This window comes from Sander lucioperca, chromosome 7 (genome assembly GCF_008315115.2).
Source record: "Sander lucioperca isolate FBNREF2018 chromosome 7, SLUC_FBN_1.2, whole genome shotgun sequence".
NCBI classification, from domain to species: domain Eukaryota; kingdom Metazoa; phylum Chordata; class Actinopteri; order Perciformes; family Percidae; genus Sander; species Sander lucioperca.
The window spans coordinates 23,034,383-23,052,212 of NC_050179.1; the positions used below are offsets into that span (position 1 = coordinate 23,034,383).

The 17,830-nt window shown below is 43.5% G+C and overlaps 3 protein-coding genes across 3 annotated transcripts; 2 read left to right on the forward strand and 1 right to left on the reverse strand.

Moving 5' to 3' along the window:
* The first annotated feature begins 574 nt into the window (after positions 1-574).
* On the forward strand, positions 575-3,478 carry LOC116053822 (piggyBac transposable element-derived protein 4-like). Its single transcript, XM_031304966.2, has 4 exons — positions 575-632; positions 801-900; positions 1,015-2,078; positions 2,460-3,478. Exons 1-4 carry the CDS (start codon positions 575-577, stop codon positions 3,476-3,478), a joined length of 2,241 nt encoding a protein of 746 aa, XP_031160826.2.
* A 278-nt stretch (positions 3,479-3,756) lies between these two features.
* LOC116053834 (adenosine deaminase 2-A-like) lies at positions 3,757-6,732 on the forward strand. The gene is made up of 7 exons (XM_031304984.2): positions 3,757-3,776; positions 4,004-4,139; positions 4,315-4,423; positions 5,073-5,230; positions 5,380-5,582; positions 5,683-5,786; positions 6,125-6,732. The coding sequence occupies exons 1-6, from the start codon at positions 3,757-3,759 to the stop codon at positions 5,771-5,773; spliced, it is 717 nt and encodes a 238-aa protein (XP_031160844.1). The 3' UTR covers positions 5,774-5,786; positions 6,125-6,732.
* A 12-nt stretch (positions 6,733-6,744) lies between these two features.
* LOC116053831 (RIB43A-like with coiled-coils protein 2) lies at positions 6,745-9,946 on the reverse strand. Its single transcript, XM_031304981.2, has 7 exons — positions 9,696-9,946; positions 9,501-9,582; positions 8,221-8,541; positions 8,012-8,130; positions 7,466-7,639; positions 7,201-7,367; positions 6,745-7,060 (listed from the first exon to the last, which is right to left on the reverse strand). The coding sequence occupies exons 1-7, from the start codon at positions 9,798-9,800 to the stop codon at positions 6,991-6,993; spliced, it is 1,038 nt and encodes a 345-aa protein (XP_031160841.2). The 5' UTR covers positions 9,801-9,946; the 3' UTR covers positions 6,745-6,990.
* Between the last annotated feature and the right edge of the window lie 7,884 nt (positions 9,947-17,830).

Here is a 17,830-nt window from a genome sequence, read left to right on the forward strand (position 1 = left end):
CACTACCACTGCTCTGGCCTTCGGGTCACTGTGACCCTGGCCAGTATTCAATGGTATTGCTCCTCTACCGCAGTGCTGGCCTTCGGGTCACTGTGACCCTGGCCAGTATTCAATGGTATTTCTCCACTACCGCGGCTCTGGCCTTCGGGTCTATGTGACCCATTCCATGGTATTTCTCCACTACCACTGCTCTGGCCTTCGGGTCTATGTGACCCGTACATTATTCCGTGGTATTTCTCCACTACCGCAGCTCTGGCCTTCGGGTCACAGTGACCCATTCCATGGTATTTGTCTACTACCGCGGCTCTGGCCTTCGGGTGTCTGTGACCCATTCCATGGTATTCGGGGGACCCTGGCCTGGCTTGTAGTAGTAAAACAGACAGGGTGAGGCAAAGCGGAAAGAAACAAACCTCGTTCTCGTCCTACTAAACACTTTTATTACACACACACACACACACACACACAAATGTATATACATATACATGTATATTGTACAGATTTTGTCTTCTTCGTCTTCTTCTTCTGGACCTTTGTACTCTTTGTACTCGGTTCAGCAGCCGGTTGCGACGCCGGCATGGCCCGCTGTGTGACTCTAAATTTGGAGCTGCATCGGGTTATCGCCCACGTGGCACGCAATGGCCCCCAAGTGGAAAATTTAGTAGTAGCAGAAGAAGAAGAAGAAGAAGAAGAAGAAGAAGAAGAAGAAAAAGAAGACGACCACAGTGACAGCGACAGCGACAGCGACTCCGACTCCGACTCCGACTCTGACTCCGAATGGTCATCCGGCGGGTGTGCGTCAGAAGAGGACCGAGACAAACACGATGACGGAGAAAGAGACCGCCACGACGCTGACGAGCACGACCACGACCACGACCACGACCACGACGCAGGAGAAGACGAGTACGACGACGCCGACGACCGAGGCGAACGAGGAGAAGAACGAGGGGAAGAACGAGGAGAAGAACGAGGAGAAGAACGAGGGGCAAACGCGGCACAGGCTGGTGGACGGCAAAGGGGAGATGAAAACAGAGAGGGCGAAGACGCCGACGCCGACGACGCCGACGACGACGAAGACGACGACGACGACGGCGAGCAGGACGACGAACGAGGAGAAGAACAAGGGGCAAACGTGGCACAGGCTGGTGGATGGCAAAGGGGAGATGAAGACAGAGAGGGCGACGGCGGCGACGACGACGGCGAGCAGGACGAGGAACGAGGAGAAGAACGAGGGGCAAACGCGCCACAGGAGGGTGGACGGCAAAGGGGAGATGACGACAACGAGGGCCACGACGACGAGGAGCAGGATGTGGAACAAGACGATGAGGACGAGGAGGACGAGGAGGAGGAGGAGAGCGAAAGGTTTGCGTCGAGAGACGGCGAGATCGAATGGTCCTCCACGACGTATCATCCCCATCGCCCTGGACCTCGTCGCCGCCGTCGTGCCGAATATGAAGAGGACGAGGAACAACAACTGGACGACGGCGACGACGGCAACGACCAAGACCAAGACCAAGACCAAGACCAAGACCAACGTGACCGAGACCAAGACGAACGACACGACCAAGACGAACGGCAACAACAAGACCCGGCCAGACGCGCCACCGCTCCGCAGAGCCCAGGACCCACAGAGTACGCGGCAACACGCGTCCGCGATATACTCTCCGCTTTCGAGCTGTTTGTCACGCGGCACATACAAGAGATCGTGGTGACCGCCACGAACATCGAGGGCCTAAGGAAGTGCGGCAACGGCTGGAAACTGATGGACGCCACGGACCTGCGCGGCTACATCGGGCTGCTGCTCCTCGCCGGCGTGTACAGGTCCCGAAACGAGGCCCTGGAGAGCCTGTGGCACGAGGAGAGCGGCAGGGCCATTTTCCGCGCCACGATGCCGCTCAAGCGCTTCCACGCGTTCTCGCGACTGCTGCGATTCGACGACCGCGAGACGAGAGCCGCCAGACGAGCCGCGGACAAACTGGCGGCCATACGAGACGTGTGGGACGCCTGGGTGCGGCGGCTGCCTCGCCTCTACAACCCGGGCCCCGACGTGACCGTGGACGAGCAGCTGGTTCCCTTTCGAGGTGGGTATTTGTCACCGCAACTGCTACTTTCATTATCGTCGTATCGCGACCGCAGTGGCACAATTGTCTCGTCTTTTTCTTGGTCTTTTTCCAGCTCGCCGTTTACAATGCTTTTGTGTGTGTGTGCGCATGCGGACGTTTCTAAACATTTTGTTCTTTTCTCGTGTGCTTGTATTCTCATCTACAATTTCTATCTCATTCTTCTTCTTCTTCACCTTCCCTCCTTCCCCCCTTCTTTGTCTTCCTCCGAGTTCTTTTTCCGTGTCTTTCTCATTCTCACTCTTTGACGACACGTCCAACACCTCCAACGCCAACAACGACAACGACGACGACGACGACGACGACGACGACGACGACGACGACAACGACAACGACAACAAGGTCGATGCTCCTTCCGCCAGTACATGCCCAGCAAGCCCGCCAGGTACGGACTCAAGTCCTGGGTGGCCTGCGACGCCGCGTCCAGCTACGCGTGGAACATGCAGATGTACACGGGCAAGTCGGCGAGCGGCGGGCCCGAGAGGAATCTGGGCGCGCGCGTGGTGCTGGACGTGACCAAGGGCCTGCGGGGTCCGCGCAACGTGACGTGCGACAACTTTTTCACCTCCTACGAGCTGGCCCGGCGGCTGCTCATCGAGAGGCGCCTCACCGTGGTGGGCACGATGCGCAAAAACAAGCCCGAGCTGCCGCGCGCCTTGCTCAACACCAAGGGCCGTGCGCTCTTCTCGTCCAGGTTCGCCTTCACGCCCACCGTCACTCTGGTGTCCTACGTGCCCAAGAGGCACAAGAACGTGCTGCTGCTGAGCACGCTGCACACGGGGAAGGCGCGCGTCCGCGCCACCAGGGACGCCAAGCCCGACATCATCCTGCACTACAACAGCACCAAGGGCGGCGTGGACAACCTGGACAAGCTCGTCGGCACGTACAGCTGCCGCAGGAAGACGACGCGCTGGCCCCTCGCCGTGTTCCACAACATCCTCGACGTGTCCGCCTACAACGCCTTTGTGCTCTGGCGAGAGCTCAGGCCCCAGTGGATGCGCGGCAAGCTCTACAGGAGGCGCGTGTTCCTGGAGCAGCTGGGCAGGGCGCTCGTGACTCCGCTCATCGAGAGACGCTCGCGTCTCCCTCGCACGGAAGCGTCCGCCGCACTCGTCAAGGCCTTGACGAGCAGGGCCGCGGCCGCTCGAGAGCACAGAGAGGGTGTTGACGACGACAACGACGACGACAACGACGACGATGTGGAACCGACCGCGCCCAGAGTGGCCAGCAAGAGGAAGAGGTGTCAGCTCTGTCCAAAGACAAAGGACCGCAAGACATACACGGCGTGCGGGGCCTGCAAGAGATACATCTGCGGGAGATGCACGCGGCTCAACTGCGCGGAATGTGTGCGCGGACTGTAGCCTCTTGGCTCGAACGCCGCCGGTTTGGGCTTGGGCTTTGCTCTGCACAACAACGAGCAGACAAACACAACAACGACAACGACGACGACGACGACACCCGTTGTCTCGCTCGTGCTTTTGACCGTGTCGACCTGGAATCGCCTACGGCCTGACACTGAACACCACGAGAGACGAGCGAAGTCAACGCACACACAGTGTGTGCTATTGAGATGTGAACAGGTGCAACAAAGTGACATGAACAACACTGTTGAAAATCTTTTGAATAAAAACCCTTTGGCATGTGTCTGCTGTGTGAGATGTGAGATTATTACACACACACACACACACACACACACACACACACACACACAAAAGGGTCCAGGGACCCGAAGCACAACGCCAGGGTAGTAGGACAGTACATAAACTAAACAAGTCCCCATGACATGAAGGACAACACAAGGGTTAAATCTCATTGTGAAGATATTTTGTCAAAGCACCAATTGTCAACCCTATAAGATCGCCATAATATCAACATCGAGGTATTAGGACAAGAATATCGCCATATCTGACACGCTGCCCTGTATGCTTCAGGGGAGTAAATGCATCCGTGATGGCCAGAGTTGTGGAGGAGGCTATGAAGCTACAGAGAGACTTCCCAGATGTCATGGCTGGTTTTGACCTGGTGAGAAGCAACAATCTTTGCTCAAGTTTGTCACTGACTGATTTTTAGCCTCACTTACAATGTGGATGGTTAAAATGCAACTGTTTTGAATCAGTGAAAGCAACATGACTTAAACATGTCTAATGTGATGGCAAGACTTCTCTATTTGTTGAAACAAAAATCTCTGCGTGTACAGGTGGGCCGTGAGGACAGAGGCAGACCCCTGTGGTACTTCAGAGATGCCTTGTCGCTGCCAGTAGAGAGAGGGGTGACGCTTCCTTTCTTTTTCCACGCTGGAGAGACCGGTGAGCTTATGAGCATTCAGTTTGTACAGCTACAGCATTCCACATCACATACTGCAGGCTCAGAGGTAAATCAGTACATGAGGTTTAGGGAGAATCAACTTTATCCAGAAAGATTTGTGTGAAATAGTAGCTGTCTGGATGCTGTCGTGATGTAAAATACAATAAGATTCAAAGTGCAACAATAACATATGTTAATGTGTACATTTTAAGCAAAAACGGGCTACTATTGTAATGTTGTTTATTTAGGTAAAAGGATACGAAGGAAAACTTTGTAACACGTCATCAAGATGTTTATAGTCAAAGAGTCCGCATAGGACAAAATCAGTTGTAGTGTTTGAATGTTTATTTATCAGACACTCAAAGAGAGGTAGAAGTACATGTATTTCCTCACTGTTGACAGTGTGATAGCCCTGAAACAACAAAAAAGTACTACAATAACCTTATAAACATATCTGTCAGAGATTTGTAAAAAGAAAAAAAGAACAAATTAAATCTTTATCAAGAGTGGAGTGGAATGTATTTTTTTGGGGGGGGGGTTTTGGCTACTGCGTTAATGACTGAGCCTTAATACATGGGGCGCACGCTCAACCAGGTGAGCTACCAGGGCGCCTCATAACATGCATTTTGATTTCTCTCTACTTACATGTAGATCTTGAGGGCACAGAGGTGGACCAGAACTTGTTGGACGCTCTTTTGTTAAACACTTCCCGTATTGGCCATGGATTTGCTTTGCCGCGCCACCCAGTGGCCAAAGCTCTATCCAGAAAGAGAGGGGTGGCTTTGGAAGTGTGCCCTATCTCCAACCAGGTACACTATCATCTGGTAAACCATACTGTACAATAAAGTTACTTAGTTTTTCCTGCCACTGGAGTGTAATATTTAAAGTCCTATGAAATAAGAAGGCTGTAATTGAATTAATCTTGTACACAAATATCTCCTTTCCTATCTTCATTCAGGTGTTGAAGCTTGTAAATGATTTGCGAAACCATCCGGCAGCTGCACTGATGGCAGAGAACCACCCACTGGTCATCAGTTCAGATGACCCGGCTATGTTCGGGGCCTCTGGACTCTCTTATGACTTCTATGAAGCTTTTGTGGGCTTTGGTGGGATCAGCTCCCATCTAGGTTCCCTTAAAGAGTTGGCCATAAACTCTATTAGGTGAGGTTCAGCTGAGATGACGAGAGAATGTGATTTTACAAATTTCAATCGTGCCTCAGCAGACCGCTCACTGACATCTATCTCCCTGTCTGTCTTGCAGGTATAGTTCTTTGACTCCAAAGCAAAAGGAGAGAGCCCTGGCTCTGTGGCAGAGAAGATGGGATAAGTTTGTCTCCGAAAATGCTTTTTAAGAAAGAAACTGATATTTTGGTAACACTTTACTTGAAGGTATTGACATAATCGTGACATGACACTGTCATAACTATGACATGACACTTGTCATAAACATTATAAACAAGTCATAAACGTTTATGACTTCTGTCATTAAGTGTCATTCGGTTTTTGTCATGACAAGTTGACATTGTTTGGGTTGTCTTGATAATGACAACTTGACATTAATCCAAGTGACATTACCAGAAGATGTATTTCTTATGACAACTTGACATTACATTTCTTTGGAATGTCCTTATTAAGACAACTTGACATTAAACAGGATGACATTATGTCAAGTTGTCATGACAAAGAAATGGGACAAATATGGGACAACAAAGCTAGTTTGGGGTCAGAGATTGTCCTTTTTCACAAATGACAATTTGGCATGTTAAACATGATGAATAAGGAAATGAATGATGACTATCATAGAACAGAGTCATTCTTAATGTTAAAAGTAACACCTGTGCTTTTCCTACTATGACCAGTTGTATCTGCTGTGAAAAAGGCCTATTGTTACACGATACCAAAGTGGAGTTGGCTGTCTAAAGTAAATAAACTGGCCAGTGTGAAACACAACACATAAGCGTTAAGAGCTACACATATGAAATGGCTTCAATCAAAGGCATCTGTTATGTCTAGTTGTATTAAGGATTGTTAATGTATTTGCACTTTAAGATTCAGGTTTGCCTGTGTTTTTGGGGACATTGTTAACTGGTTGAGGTGCTAAATGTTTGACTTCTCTTCGTAGTGTGTTTGTGCTTTCTAAGAGTGTAATGCATAGCTTCTTGATATGGATGTTAAATTGTGTGGGCTTAGAAACACTGTTCTTAAAAAACAAAGGTTTTTTTTTTTTTTTTTTTTTTTAGGGATATAGCTGACCTTTTGCTCATGTAGGCACATTTTGTGTTATCGGTTTAAAAAAAGAATTTAATTAACAGCCAGGACTTTCTTTTCTTACTTTGTTAGCATACCCATGTGTCTCACGTATTTGTCCTGTCTAAAAGCCTGGCTGTAACAATATCAACAGCTGTCAGAATCATCCAGACATCAATAAATGTTGTGAAATTAATTTTTCCATAATTAAAAAGTGTTCAATAACTGTGTGCTTCAGTTTATTCAGTGTTCTTCTGGCGTAGCACCATTGCCAGTGCTAAGCCACTGTGATGAGCCAGTCATCAGTGCAGCGTGCCTTCCATCATCGGCTGCAGGTGTTGAATTTGGAGAAGAAGCTGTCGTCAATGCATCCTCTTTCAATGTCCGGTTTCCTTAAAATGACACCAGTTTAAAAAAAAAACCTAGTGAGACAATATATATATATATATATATTTTTTTTTTCTTTATCGTGCTTAAATATACTGTGTGTGTGTGTGTGTGTGTGTATAAGTGAGTGAATAGTGCTACTGACTGCTGTTTGTGTATTTCGGCCAGCTTGACGTTGGTGCTGTCCAGGTGTCGTCTCAGCTGCTTGTTCAGTCTTGCCTGCTGCCTCTCTATTAACAGAGCTGTGCGAGCCGAGTCCAAGCGGACGCGATCATGTTGTTCCTCTTCTCGCTTTCTCTCTTGTTCTACCCTCTGCAGATGCACGGATAAAACAGACCGACCATCAGTGAACAGCTTTCTAAATGATCAAGAAGAGCATGTGTTTGGAGTATCATTTGTGCCCGTTTTACCTTTTTCTCCTCAATTTGATATTTCTGGAACTGGATGATGTGCTGCAGGCTCTCCGGGGGGGCTCTCCTATCACTACTGGGACAAAGACCAGGCACTCCCACCATGCCCAGGGTGGGTTCCACATCTACACCCTCATCATTGTGTTCCTCTTCCTGGTGACGCTTCTCTTCAATCTTTGCCCATCCAGACCAAGCAATAAGGATGATAAAAGTGTGGTTACTGCATCGCCAACCCTAACTTTTAAATTGAATATATCACTTAAACAAAAGCTGCTTAGATTTAGCTTAAACGTAATACAAAAACTTGAATTATGTCATTAATTTTCATCTAAGCCCAGTATAACCAAAGACCAAAATCGAACTCCATTGTATGCTCTTGTATGTCATTCAAGGTACATGCAGCTAAAATGTACACATTTAAGTATTGCCGAGCTTATTTGTATTGCCAAGCTTTAACCCTCCCTTGGTGCTTTAGGGATTTGTTATTTGAAATTATACGTCCATGTTTTCCAAGCAAGTTTAACTACGATTACCAAGGTGACTTACCTTGGCCAGATTGTACTCTTTAGTGGCTAAAGTTGCTGCTTTTCTCCTCTCCATCTCAGTGCTCTGAAGCTGCAGAGCTTTGTTGTCCATGTCTACTCTGCTTTGGTCATAGCGTTGCTCTAAAGAAACAGTAGAGAAGATGAAGCGGGGTTATGTTTTGTGTGTGTGGACTGATTATCTGTATTCTGTACGGGATCAGACAAACCTACCCTCAATCTTTCGTTGATGCCTTTCTGCTGCCAGCTCACTTTGCTGCTGGATGAGCCACTCTCTGAGCTGCTCCCTCTGCCTCTGTCGCCTGCTCTCACTATCGGGGTCCTCGCCCAGCAGGCCAGGGGGCATCATCTGTGCATCACCCAGGTCTGTTTTTCTACAGTGTTCTGGGTCAGTCAGGTCAAACTCCTGCTGGCACCGAGGCTGCTGGTACTGAAGCCAGTAGTCAACGATGGCCTTCTCCATCACACGCTTCTCCTTCGCTTCTCTGCTTTGGAGGAGGCAAGCTACTTTGCTATTATGGAGCATATCAGCATCTGTATGGAGAACACATGCCACACACATCACAATGAACTTCATTAGAAATGATGACTGCCTAAAAATATAATACACACCGTAGTGGCAAAAATATGTATGTGGATGTTTATGATTGGATACTATTTTCTATCAGTGAGTGGTAGGACCATAGGTAGGACATTATAGACCTTTTCAATGGAATTCCATTGCTAGGCAACAGCCTGGACCCTTAAACACCGGTCTCATAAGCTTGAAGAAGAACTTTTGCATGTTTCCCTTTCATTATTCTTAAAGTGCTAGCAACATTAAGATTCTCTACTAAGTGCTTTATTTCTTATTTTTTTCTCGTTAATATAATTGGTAACATTTTATTTCTATACTTTTTAATGTATCCTTTTATTGTCATGTTTTCTATGCCTTGATATTGTAAATGAATTTGAATGAATGTCATTCACTGCAACAGGAAATCAATTTGGGGACATTTAGAATGTTTGGTAACACTTTACTTGAAGGTATCTACATAAGAGTGACATGACACGGTCATGAACACATGACACATGAACCCTAGCCCTAACCGAGAAGCAGTGGCAGCAAAAACTGTCCTGTCCTGTTAGTAGTGTCCTGTACACTGTCCTGTGACTCACAGGACAGTGTACAGGACAGTGTCTGACTGTCCCGGGACAGTCATGGGAGTCACAGGACTAACAGGACAGTTTTGCTGCCCTAACCTTAACTTGTCATGACAAAAACCGAATGCCACTTAATGACAGAAGCGTTATGTCATAAACGTTTATGACTTGTTGATAATGTTTATGACACGTTCATGACAGTGTCATGTCACTCTTATGTAGATACCTTCAAGTAAAGTGTAACCGAATGTTTATGTTTACAACTGTATCTCTGTCGTCCTAGAACACATGACACTCAATGACGAAGTCAGGAAACATTGATAAACGACGTTTAGTTAACGTTAACTCACGATAAGCGTTTTGTTCCTCTTTTGCTGCCTCTTCTTGTTTCTCTTTTTCCTTTATCTGCATGTTTAAGGCTTCCGTGTCAACCTATAAAACAGACCACGGTCGGGACCGCGCAGTTAAATGGTCGTTGAGAACAAAGATAGCTAACGTTACATTACGCGTTAGCATTCCTCTGATAACAGAGATAAAACACTTACCCCGACCGTCCTCATTTTGTCATTAAAAATCCTTTCTTGTCTTTCAGTCTCTCGGTAGCGACGCCTCTGCAGAGTTGTCCCAGCGACGCCGTCAACGTTAAACATTTTTGATTTAAAAATAGTATGCGGTGTTAAACTTGAAACGGACTCCTGTCCTATCTTGGGCTCAGACACGACAAACTTTGCTACACTTTAAACACACTGGTTGCTAAGAAACCAGAGGAGGACGCCTGCAACCACATGGTGGCAGAAGAGGCTTATTGAAGCGCTTTTCAAAAACAAACAAGCACACTTTTACTCATCGTTGGCATGATCAAAAGCCCTGCAAAACCATGGTACACTCCCACAAGTTATTTTACATATTTTGGCTTCACCTTCATACGTATGGAGCTAGAACAGTGACAGTAACTGTGGTATTGAAAATAAAAATTGGCATTGAAACAACAAAATATTGGCACTGAAAAATGTTGAACTGAAATATAAAACACAAACATCAAAAATTAATAATCTCTCAATCCTATTATTTTATTTCACTTTGACATTTGTTTGCATTATGATAGGTTTTTCAATGTCAGTGTACATTTTTTCTTGATGTCTGACTTTTTTCAGTGACAGTTTTTTTTTATGCTGTCAGAATTTTTACAATGTCACTGGTTTTCAGTTTCAACTTTCTGTCACTGTTTTGGCGTAAGGAGGAGGGGCCAGAGGGAAGGGACAAAGGGGGCGTGGTTTACAGGTAATTTGCATATAATTTGCATACTGTGAGGGACTGCACCTCCACAGGCATCCTCACAGATTACCCATATCTGCAATGGCTTCCACAAGTTTACCTGGAACCTCCAAATCTCAAGTAAGTCTGTTTATCTCTGCCATTTCTTTTCACATAGAAGCAGGCTGGTTTAGTGTTAACTTTTAATGTAGGCCTTAGCTGTGCTGTTTTGGCAGCGGTTAGCTGAACAAGTGCTAACGCTAGCTAATACCACATCAGCTAGCCCACTTGGGGGTTTAAAGTGATATTAATAGTGCACTGATGTGTCAGTCTTTAAGAGGGTCGCCTGCTAGAGCCCTCCAACAGTCTGCATTTATTTTGTACCCACTATATATTTGTACCACACCTCCAGAGGGACCTTGTGTTCTCCAGGACCCTGTGCAGCTTCAAAATGTTCAATTAAACCTTTTTTTTATTTTGTTTTGGATATTTATTATGGCCATATGTGCATAACAAATAAATGCACACCTACAGTGTGCATTTCATTTACACAAAAAAAGTGTAATTGTTTTGTGAAGTATTCTAAAAGCAACTGCAGTCTTTTAACATTACTTGTCAATTACAGGATATACAAGATCTTTTCTTGGAGGGGGACCATGACAGTGACAGAAGATACCACCCATCCAGTGCCCTCTGAGGCCGCAGACTATGGCAGAACTGAAGGCAGCCATTAACCATGTGACTCCCTCCTAGGACAATGGCGGATAGCTTTACAAGACTGCACTTAATTATGTGATTGTTCACACATAAACAGTGTTGGGCAAGTTACTTCCAAAATGTAATACATTATAGATTACTAGTTACTGTCATTTGAGAGTAATTAGTTATATTACAATATTACTGTCTCTGAATTGTAATGCGTTACACTACTTTTGAGTTACTTTCACCAAAATAACAGGGGAAGTTTGATTTGGCAGCTAGCTTGTGAATTTCACCACCGGATCAATAAAGTCTCGTCTTTATCCACTTTAATACATCATAGATTATTCATATTTTGTATAATTAATATAAATGCAAAGTAACTAAAGCTATACAAAATAGATAAGTAAAACATATAATAGGCAAGTAGGAGAAAATGAAAATACTCAAAAGTGTGGCATTGTTGTAAAATGTTTGTTTATAGCACTTCAATAAGAAATTCATGTTGTTTAGGTTAAAACACTCTAAAGGAAATGTTCAATTATAGTGTGATTAAAACTCACTATTAACATTTGAGCATTTCACAGATTTGTGAAAAGGTAGCCTACACAACCTTATTTAACAGTAATTTAGTTTTACTGCGAACCGTCACAGGAAGTGCTTTTATTTTGAAGTAGGCTACACGGAAGTTGTCTGTTGTGTAGCCTACTCTTGCTAGCTTACTGAGAAGCAACATGTCCATCAGGCTCAAGTTGTTCACTTTCTTGTTTGTAAAACTGCAACATATTGAACAATAAATGGTCACAGTAAAAGACAAGCGTTTTTGGTCGTCATTCGAAGCCATTCCACTATAGGCATAGTTACTCTCCACGGCTGATAAAAATGCAATGATATTTACGTGTAGCAAGCCTCAACATTAATTCCCGACATGTTTATATCTGTCAGCCGCTGACGTACCGTCACCTGTTGGGACATACATGCTGTCCGTACCGTCACCTGTTGGGACATACATGCTGTCCGTACTGTCTCTGGTTCTGACCACGGGAACAGAAACAGGACAGCTCACTTCAACGCAGCGTAATAACTCCTGAAAATAATATCCATCTCGCAAATGTATTTGTCTCTGCAGTCATCTCAACCATTGAATACAGCGACAGGAAAATAATACGGCTTTTTTTTTTTTCCTGTGTTGGTGAATTCTTAAAAAAACCAATGCACCACTAAATGTTGCGTTAAAATGCGTTGTAACTCGCGTTACTGAGATTGTAACGAGTATACTATTACCGAAATTTAATTAGTAATGCGTTATATTACTGCGTTACAGCAAAAAGGAATACATTACTGCAATTGCGTTACTTTTGTAACGCATTACTCCCAACACTGCACATAAACATGGCAGGATAACACAGGAAAACCATTTTGTTGTTATTTTAAAATGACAAAATACCACTACTAAGGCTAATGAGAGACCCAAGCGAGTCAAGCCTTGTGCACCAGCAATAACACTGGCCTTAAGACTCCTAAAGTACAGGAATTACTGTTATTATAAATACTAGATTATAGAAAATAGATTGACATCCCCGGCAGGAGACTTAGCTACAATTAGCCACAAGTTAGCTGACGTGAGCTAACCATGGATGTAGAGAACAGTTCTAACCTCTGCCAAAACAGCACAGCTTAGGCCTACATTAAAAGTTAACACTAAACCAGCCTGCTTGTACGTGAAAACAATGGCAAAGATAAACAGACTTACTTAGATTTGGAGGTTCCAGGTGAAGCCATTGCAGATATGTGGTTATAACACATGCATCTGTGAGGATTCCTGTGGAGCTACGAAGGCACAAGGAAGTTTCATGTGAGCATGCAAAACTTTTGTGTGAACACATGAAAGCCATATATTGATGTAGCCTGGGCCATGACAGTGACAGCTAGAGAAATGACTACAGTACAGGAGTTAGTTGCACTATATTTTAATCTAGGTCTTTATTATAAGGACATTGCTGCTTTGCTTGCAAGTCGTCACCATTATATTGTTTCGATATGACATTTAAAACGGATTTTAAATTCTTGGGTTGCAAGGGATACAGCGATTTGGATCGGGCAATTACTTTTATTTATGAACAGTTACAAACATCTGGCATGACATGAATTTCAAAACTCCGCACCAAAATGATTTATTATTTTTTTTTCAGGAATTCAACTGTCATGTAAACCCGAAAATACAAATAAAAAATCATTAAAATCATGAACTCCAGTGACATTATGAAACACATAAAACAAACACCAAGTGTTGGTCTGTACAGTTGTGCTGTTATAGTTATGTAGTTTGCTGCTAGCATGCAGCCTGACATCTGCAGCCATTCGGGACAACTGCTTGGATTTTGGGACTGTTCCGAATTTTTCGGGACGTCTGGTCACCCTTAGTAGACTGTTATGACAAATTGAAGCCTTTTGGCATCTATATAAACTCATCTTTAGCCGCCATCCTTTCTAACCGGAGTTTTTTGCTGCAGCGCTGCTGACTGTGGCACTGGCTCTGTTCATAACAGCGCCAAATGGGTTTCAAAGCGGCGCACATAAAAACAAATCTAAAGTTAAGTTTCATGTGCACATGAAACTAAACTTTAGATTTGTTTTTTATGGAGGAAATATTTATTCATAATTCAAATTGAAAGTCCAATGAGAAATTGAAAGTTCAAAGAGAAAACGAAGCGAGTTCAAATTAAAAATATTATTTTTTTTTTAATTTTCCATTGATCAAATTAAAAATATTATTTTTTTTTTATTTTCCATTTGGATTTAATATTTGGCTTTTCAATTTCAATTTAACATTGGCTTTTCCATTTGGATTTAATATTTGGCTTTTCAATTTCAATTTAACATTGGCTTTTAATTTGGATTTAATATTTGGCTTTTCGATTTCAATTTAACATTAGATTTTCATTTGGATTTAATATTTGGCTTTTGAATTTCCATTTAACATTGGCTTTTCATTTGGACTTGACACATGTCAATGTAAATGAGGAGGTGTGGCCCAAAGGCTGGTGGGAGGGTCTGAAACAAAAGGGGTGCAGAGGCCCCTTATGACCAGCAGGGGGAGCTGACTGCTGGGGAGCTCACTGTTGAGGAGCATCTGTCTGCAGCTTGGCCACCAGGCTGGCTTAGCCTCTTATTTCACATGATAGAAACTGATGATGTAGGCTAAACACAAACCACATTTCATGCAACAACAGTGAAGTTTTCATGTAGTTAGGGACCGTTCAGTATTTATGGAATGGACCACCGGAGGAAAATAGGGGAGGGTCATGTCTTTTTATTTTATGCTGAGGGGAGGGTCATCCAACATTTTTTAGTCTGGGTGGGGGGGTCACCCAACTTTTTTATTCATGGCGGAGTTTGCTGAGGGGGGCAGGAGGAGCACTGCCCCCCTGGTGGCTATAACAGGTAATTGCATTGTTTAAAAAATGAGTGGAATAATTACATCTGGCATGACCAGATATTTTAAAAATATCTTAAATAACACAAAACAACTAAATGGTGATAGGTAGTACATCAGAGTTCATATACTGCTTTAGTAAAAAAATATTATCTGGCTGACGACGGGAGCAGCAGGAAAACGAAAGTTTTTGTGGATCTACTTATCTCTGTGGATTACTTTTTTTTTCGTGTCGTTGGATTACGGCAAAATAGGGATCTTTTTTCTCAACGTGTCTTAACGTTTTATGGTGAGTTTGGAGAGGCATCTCAACAGACTGGAGGTCCAACACTGATTGTTCACTGTTACATTTTAGTTGAATTTAAGCGTCTGTCTATTGCGTTCCAAAACAGCCGTGCCGCGATTGGATTTCATAAGGGCGAATTGTTAAATTGTTACAATGTAACTTAAAATCTGATTTAAAAATAAACATATATGTTTTGGAATATAATGTTCAGCTTCGGCAGCTTTACGTATATGCTAAAATATACAATGACGATAGTGACAAGTCCATAGCAACCAGTGTTGAATTGGTTATATCCCAACATCCTTTGCTGAATGGTCTCAATGTTTTATTGTTTTATTTCATATGAATAGTAGTTTACTAGAGGAGTAACTTAGTATTTGAAGTAATGCAGTAATGCATGAAGTGTGCATTTAGTTTCCATGCTTATTTTGTTTCCACAACTATGTTAGTGAGTAAATCTACTGAAGTGGCCACCACACCATAACAGAGGAGTGTGATGTGTAAGATGAGAATGCAGAGGTTAACTCCTGTACGTCATGGCTGTAAAAATCAAATGGTGTCTGTAGTTCTTTGCTAAGTGCAAACTTGCATGTGAGGGGAGGGTCATTCCTCTTTTTCAAATCATTTTGGAGGTTCATAGGAAAATTATTATTGACGAGGGGAGGGTCATGTCTTTTTAGGTTAGAGGCCACAAAACTCCTCCGGTGGCCCCTTAATTAAATAACGAACAGTCCCTTACTATAATTGGGCCCGTGTTAGTGAGGACTAGATTAGGACTGTATTTAAAGCTGATTCTGGTTTCCAACTTCGTCCCAGGTGTGTCTGTTAAAACACGGACGGAGACAACTTCTCTCTTTTGATGTTTTATTTAATTAAGAACAGTACAAACATGGGTGTGGGTAGCTCTGCTATGTGTGTTTGTGTGTGGTCAGATCTCGAGGACACACACACACACACAATCTCAACCGGGTAGTCATCGTCCGAACTGCGACCTCTCCTTTTTCTTTCTCTCACTTTTTTCTCCGGGTGGTGCGTGCGGTGTGAGGTGCGTGTCCGCGCTATTCTCCGACACGTACTCACAACAATCACTCCTGATTGACGGCCTTTTGTACAGCCCGTGTAGGCTACTTTTTCGTTCATTTGATTTCCGATTTTGAAACAACATCCAAATTTGAAAAATGGGTCATTTTAAACCTTGTTAATATTGATGACAAGTGTTCAAACGGAAAACGAGCCATATTTCAGGAAATAAACTTGATTCTATTGAGAGACTTCCAGCTAACAGCGGTGTCTGTGAGCATCACTGGCCGGCCAGCAGGGAGGTGATCCCGGCCGCCACCAGCTGGCTGTCCCGTCAGACTGAAGCTTCTGACAACATCGGAGAAAATGTGCAGTTGGCCATCAATGTTTGTAAAACTGCCCATATTCAAACTCTACACAGTTAATTGGTCGCATAAAAAAGTCTCAATAGTGAATTTAGTGGTGAAATAGCAGATGGAAATTATAAAAAAGCAATAAATTCTAATTTTTGTCCGCTATTTCACCACTAAATTCACTTTGTCAAAAAAATTAATTATAACTATTTCGTGGCCTCGAGATACTACCTCGTTGCCTCGAGATAGTAAAGTGTCTGACACATGGACCCTTTGTTATTAAACTGGACCCTGTAGTGTAGTGCAATACTTCACATTCTGTGCAATATTCTCTGTTTTAATATTCAGTGTGCAATATAGTTTGCTGCAGTTGGAAAAGATGGAAAAACAAAACTATGAGCTCCGTTTTCTCGTTTTTCCAATGTCCATACAAATTAAAAATTAACTGGAAAACTGCGCGTTTTTCAACTGTTGTTTTTTTGTTATTCATGTTTCCGTTTTAACCCAAGAGCGAGAATACGGGCTCATTTTTATAATGTGCATAATCATTGAAAATCTGATGGAACACAGGTCTCGTTTATAATGTTATTTTGGTCTTACGTGTTAAGTCAAAAGTTGACTAAAACCAATGCGCTCTGGACAGGAAGTAACATTAACGTGTCAAAATAAAAGTATGAGAGCTGTAATAACTGCCAGAAGAATGAGGCACTTTATGAAAACATTGTTTGCCTGTAGCTTGTCAGATTAGGCTAAAGTTAGCTATTTAGGGTTATATAAAGTATTTAATTATATAATAATAATTTTAAAATCACATGGAATCTACATTCATCTATTATTAGCCTATGTGTAATGGCAGTTATTGACTAGTTACTCTAATCTTACACCAGCCAGTAAAAAGGCATCTAACACTCTTTCAACCAAATTAACCAAAAATAACATGCATTGTTCCCTTCCATGCTCTTCGCAAGTAAATTCATATTCACAACTTTCATAAAATTTTGGGTGTTTTATTCAATTTTATAGCAGTTATGGTCTTCCCGGGCAAATTTTTACCTGGTAGTGCAACAGGGCACTATTGAGCTTTACAGAAGATAAACACACAGGACCTGTGCATATTTACAAGTACACACAGACACAGACACACACACACACACACACACACACACACACACACACACACACACACACACACACACACACATACATACACAGACAGACAGACAGACAGACAGAAAGACACACACCCACATAAACACACACATACACAGACAGACAGACAGACAGAAAGACACACACACACACACACACACACACACACATACACACAGACAGACAGAAAGACACACACACACACACACATACACACACACACACACACACACACACACATACATACACAGACAGACAGACAGACAGAAAGACACACACCCACATAAACACACACATACACAGACAGACAGACAGAAAGACACACACCCACATAAACACACACATACACAGACAGACAGACAGACAGACAGACAGACAGAAAGACACACACACACACACACACACACACACACACACACACACACACACACACACACAGACAGACAGACAGACAGACAGACAGAAAGACACACACCCACATAA

Bases quoted from the DNA above. Each gene is read 5' to 3' on its own strand.
- LOC116053822 (XM_031304966.2), top strand. From the start codon at position 575: ATGGCCCGCTGTGTGACTCTAAATTTGGAGCTGCATCGGGTTATCGCC. The intron at 901-1,014 runs GTACGACGACGC...TGGACGGCAAAG, and splicing joins CACGACGCAGGAGAAGACGA to GGGAGATGAAAACAGAGAGG. The intron at 2,079-2,459 runs GTGGGTATTTGT...AACGACAACAAG, and splicing joins GCAGCTGGTTCCCTTTCGAG to GTCGATGCTCCTTCCGCCAG.
- LOC116053834 (XM_031304984.2), top strand. From the start codon at position 3,757: ATGTGTCTGCTGTGTGAGAT. The intron at 3,777-4,003 runs GTGAGATTATTA...TCGAGGTATTAG, and splicing joins ATGTGTCTGCTGTGTGAGAT to GACAAGAATATCGCCATATC. The intron at 5,583-5,682 runs GTGAGGTTCAGC...TCTGTCTTGCAG, and splicing joins TTGGCCATAAACTCTATTAG to GTATAGTTCTTTGACTCCAA.
- LOC116053831 (XM_031304981.2), bottom strand. From the start codon at position 9,800: ATGTTTAACGTTGACGGCGTCGCTGGGACAACTCTGCAGAGGCGTCGC. The intron at 9,583-9,695 runs GTAAGTGTTTTA...TCTGTTTTATAG, and splicing joins ACAAAATGAGGACGGTCGGG to GTTGACACGGAAGCCTTAAA. The intron at 8,542-9,500 runs GTGAGTTAACGT...TTCTCCATACAG, and splicing joins AGAGGAACAAAACGCTTATC to ATGCTGATATGCTCCATAAT.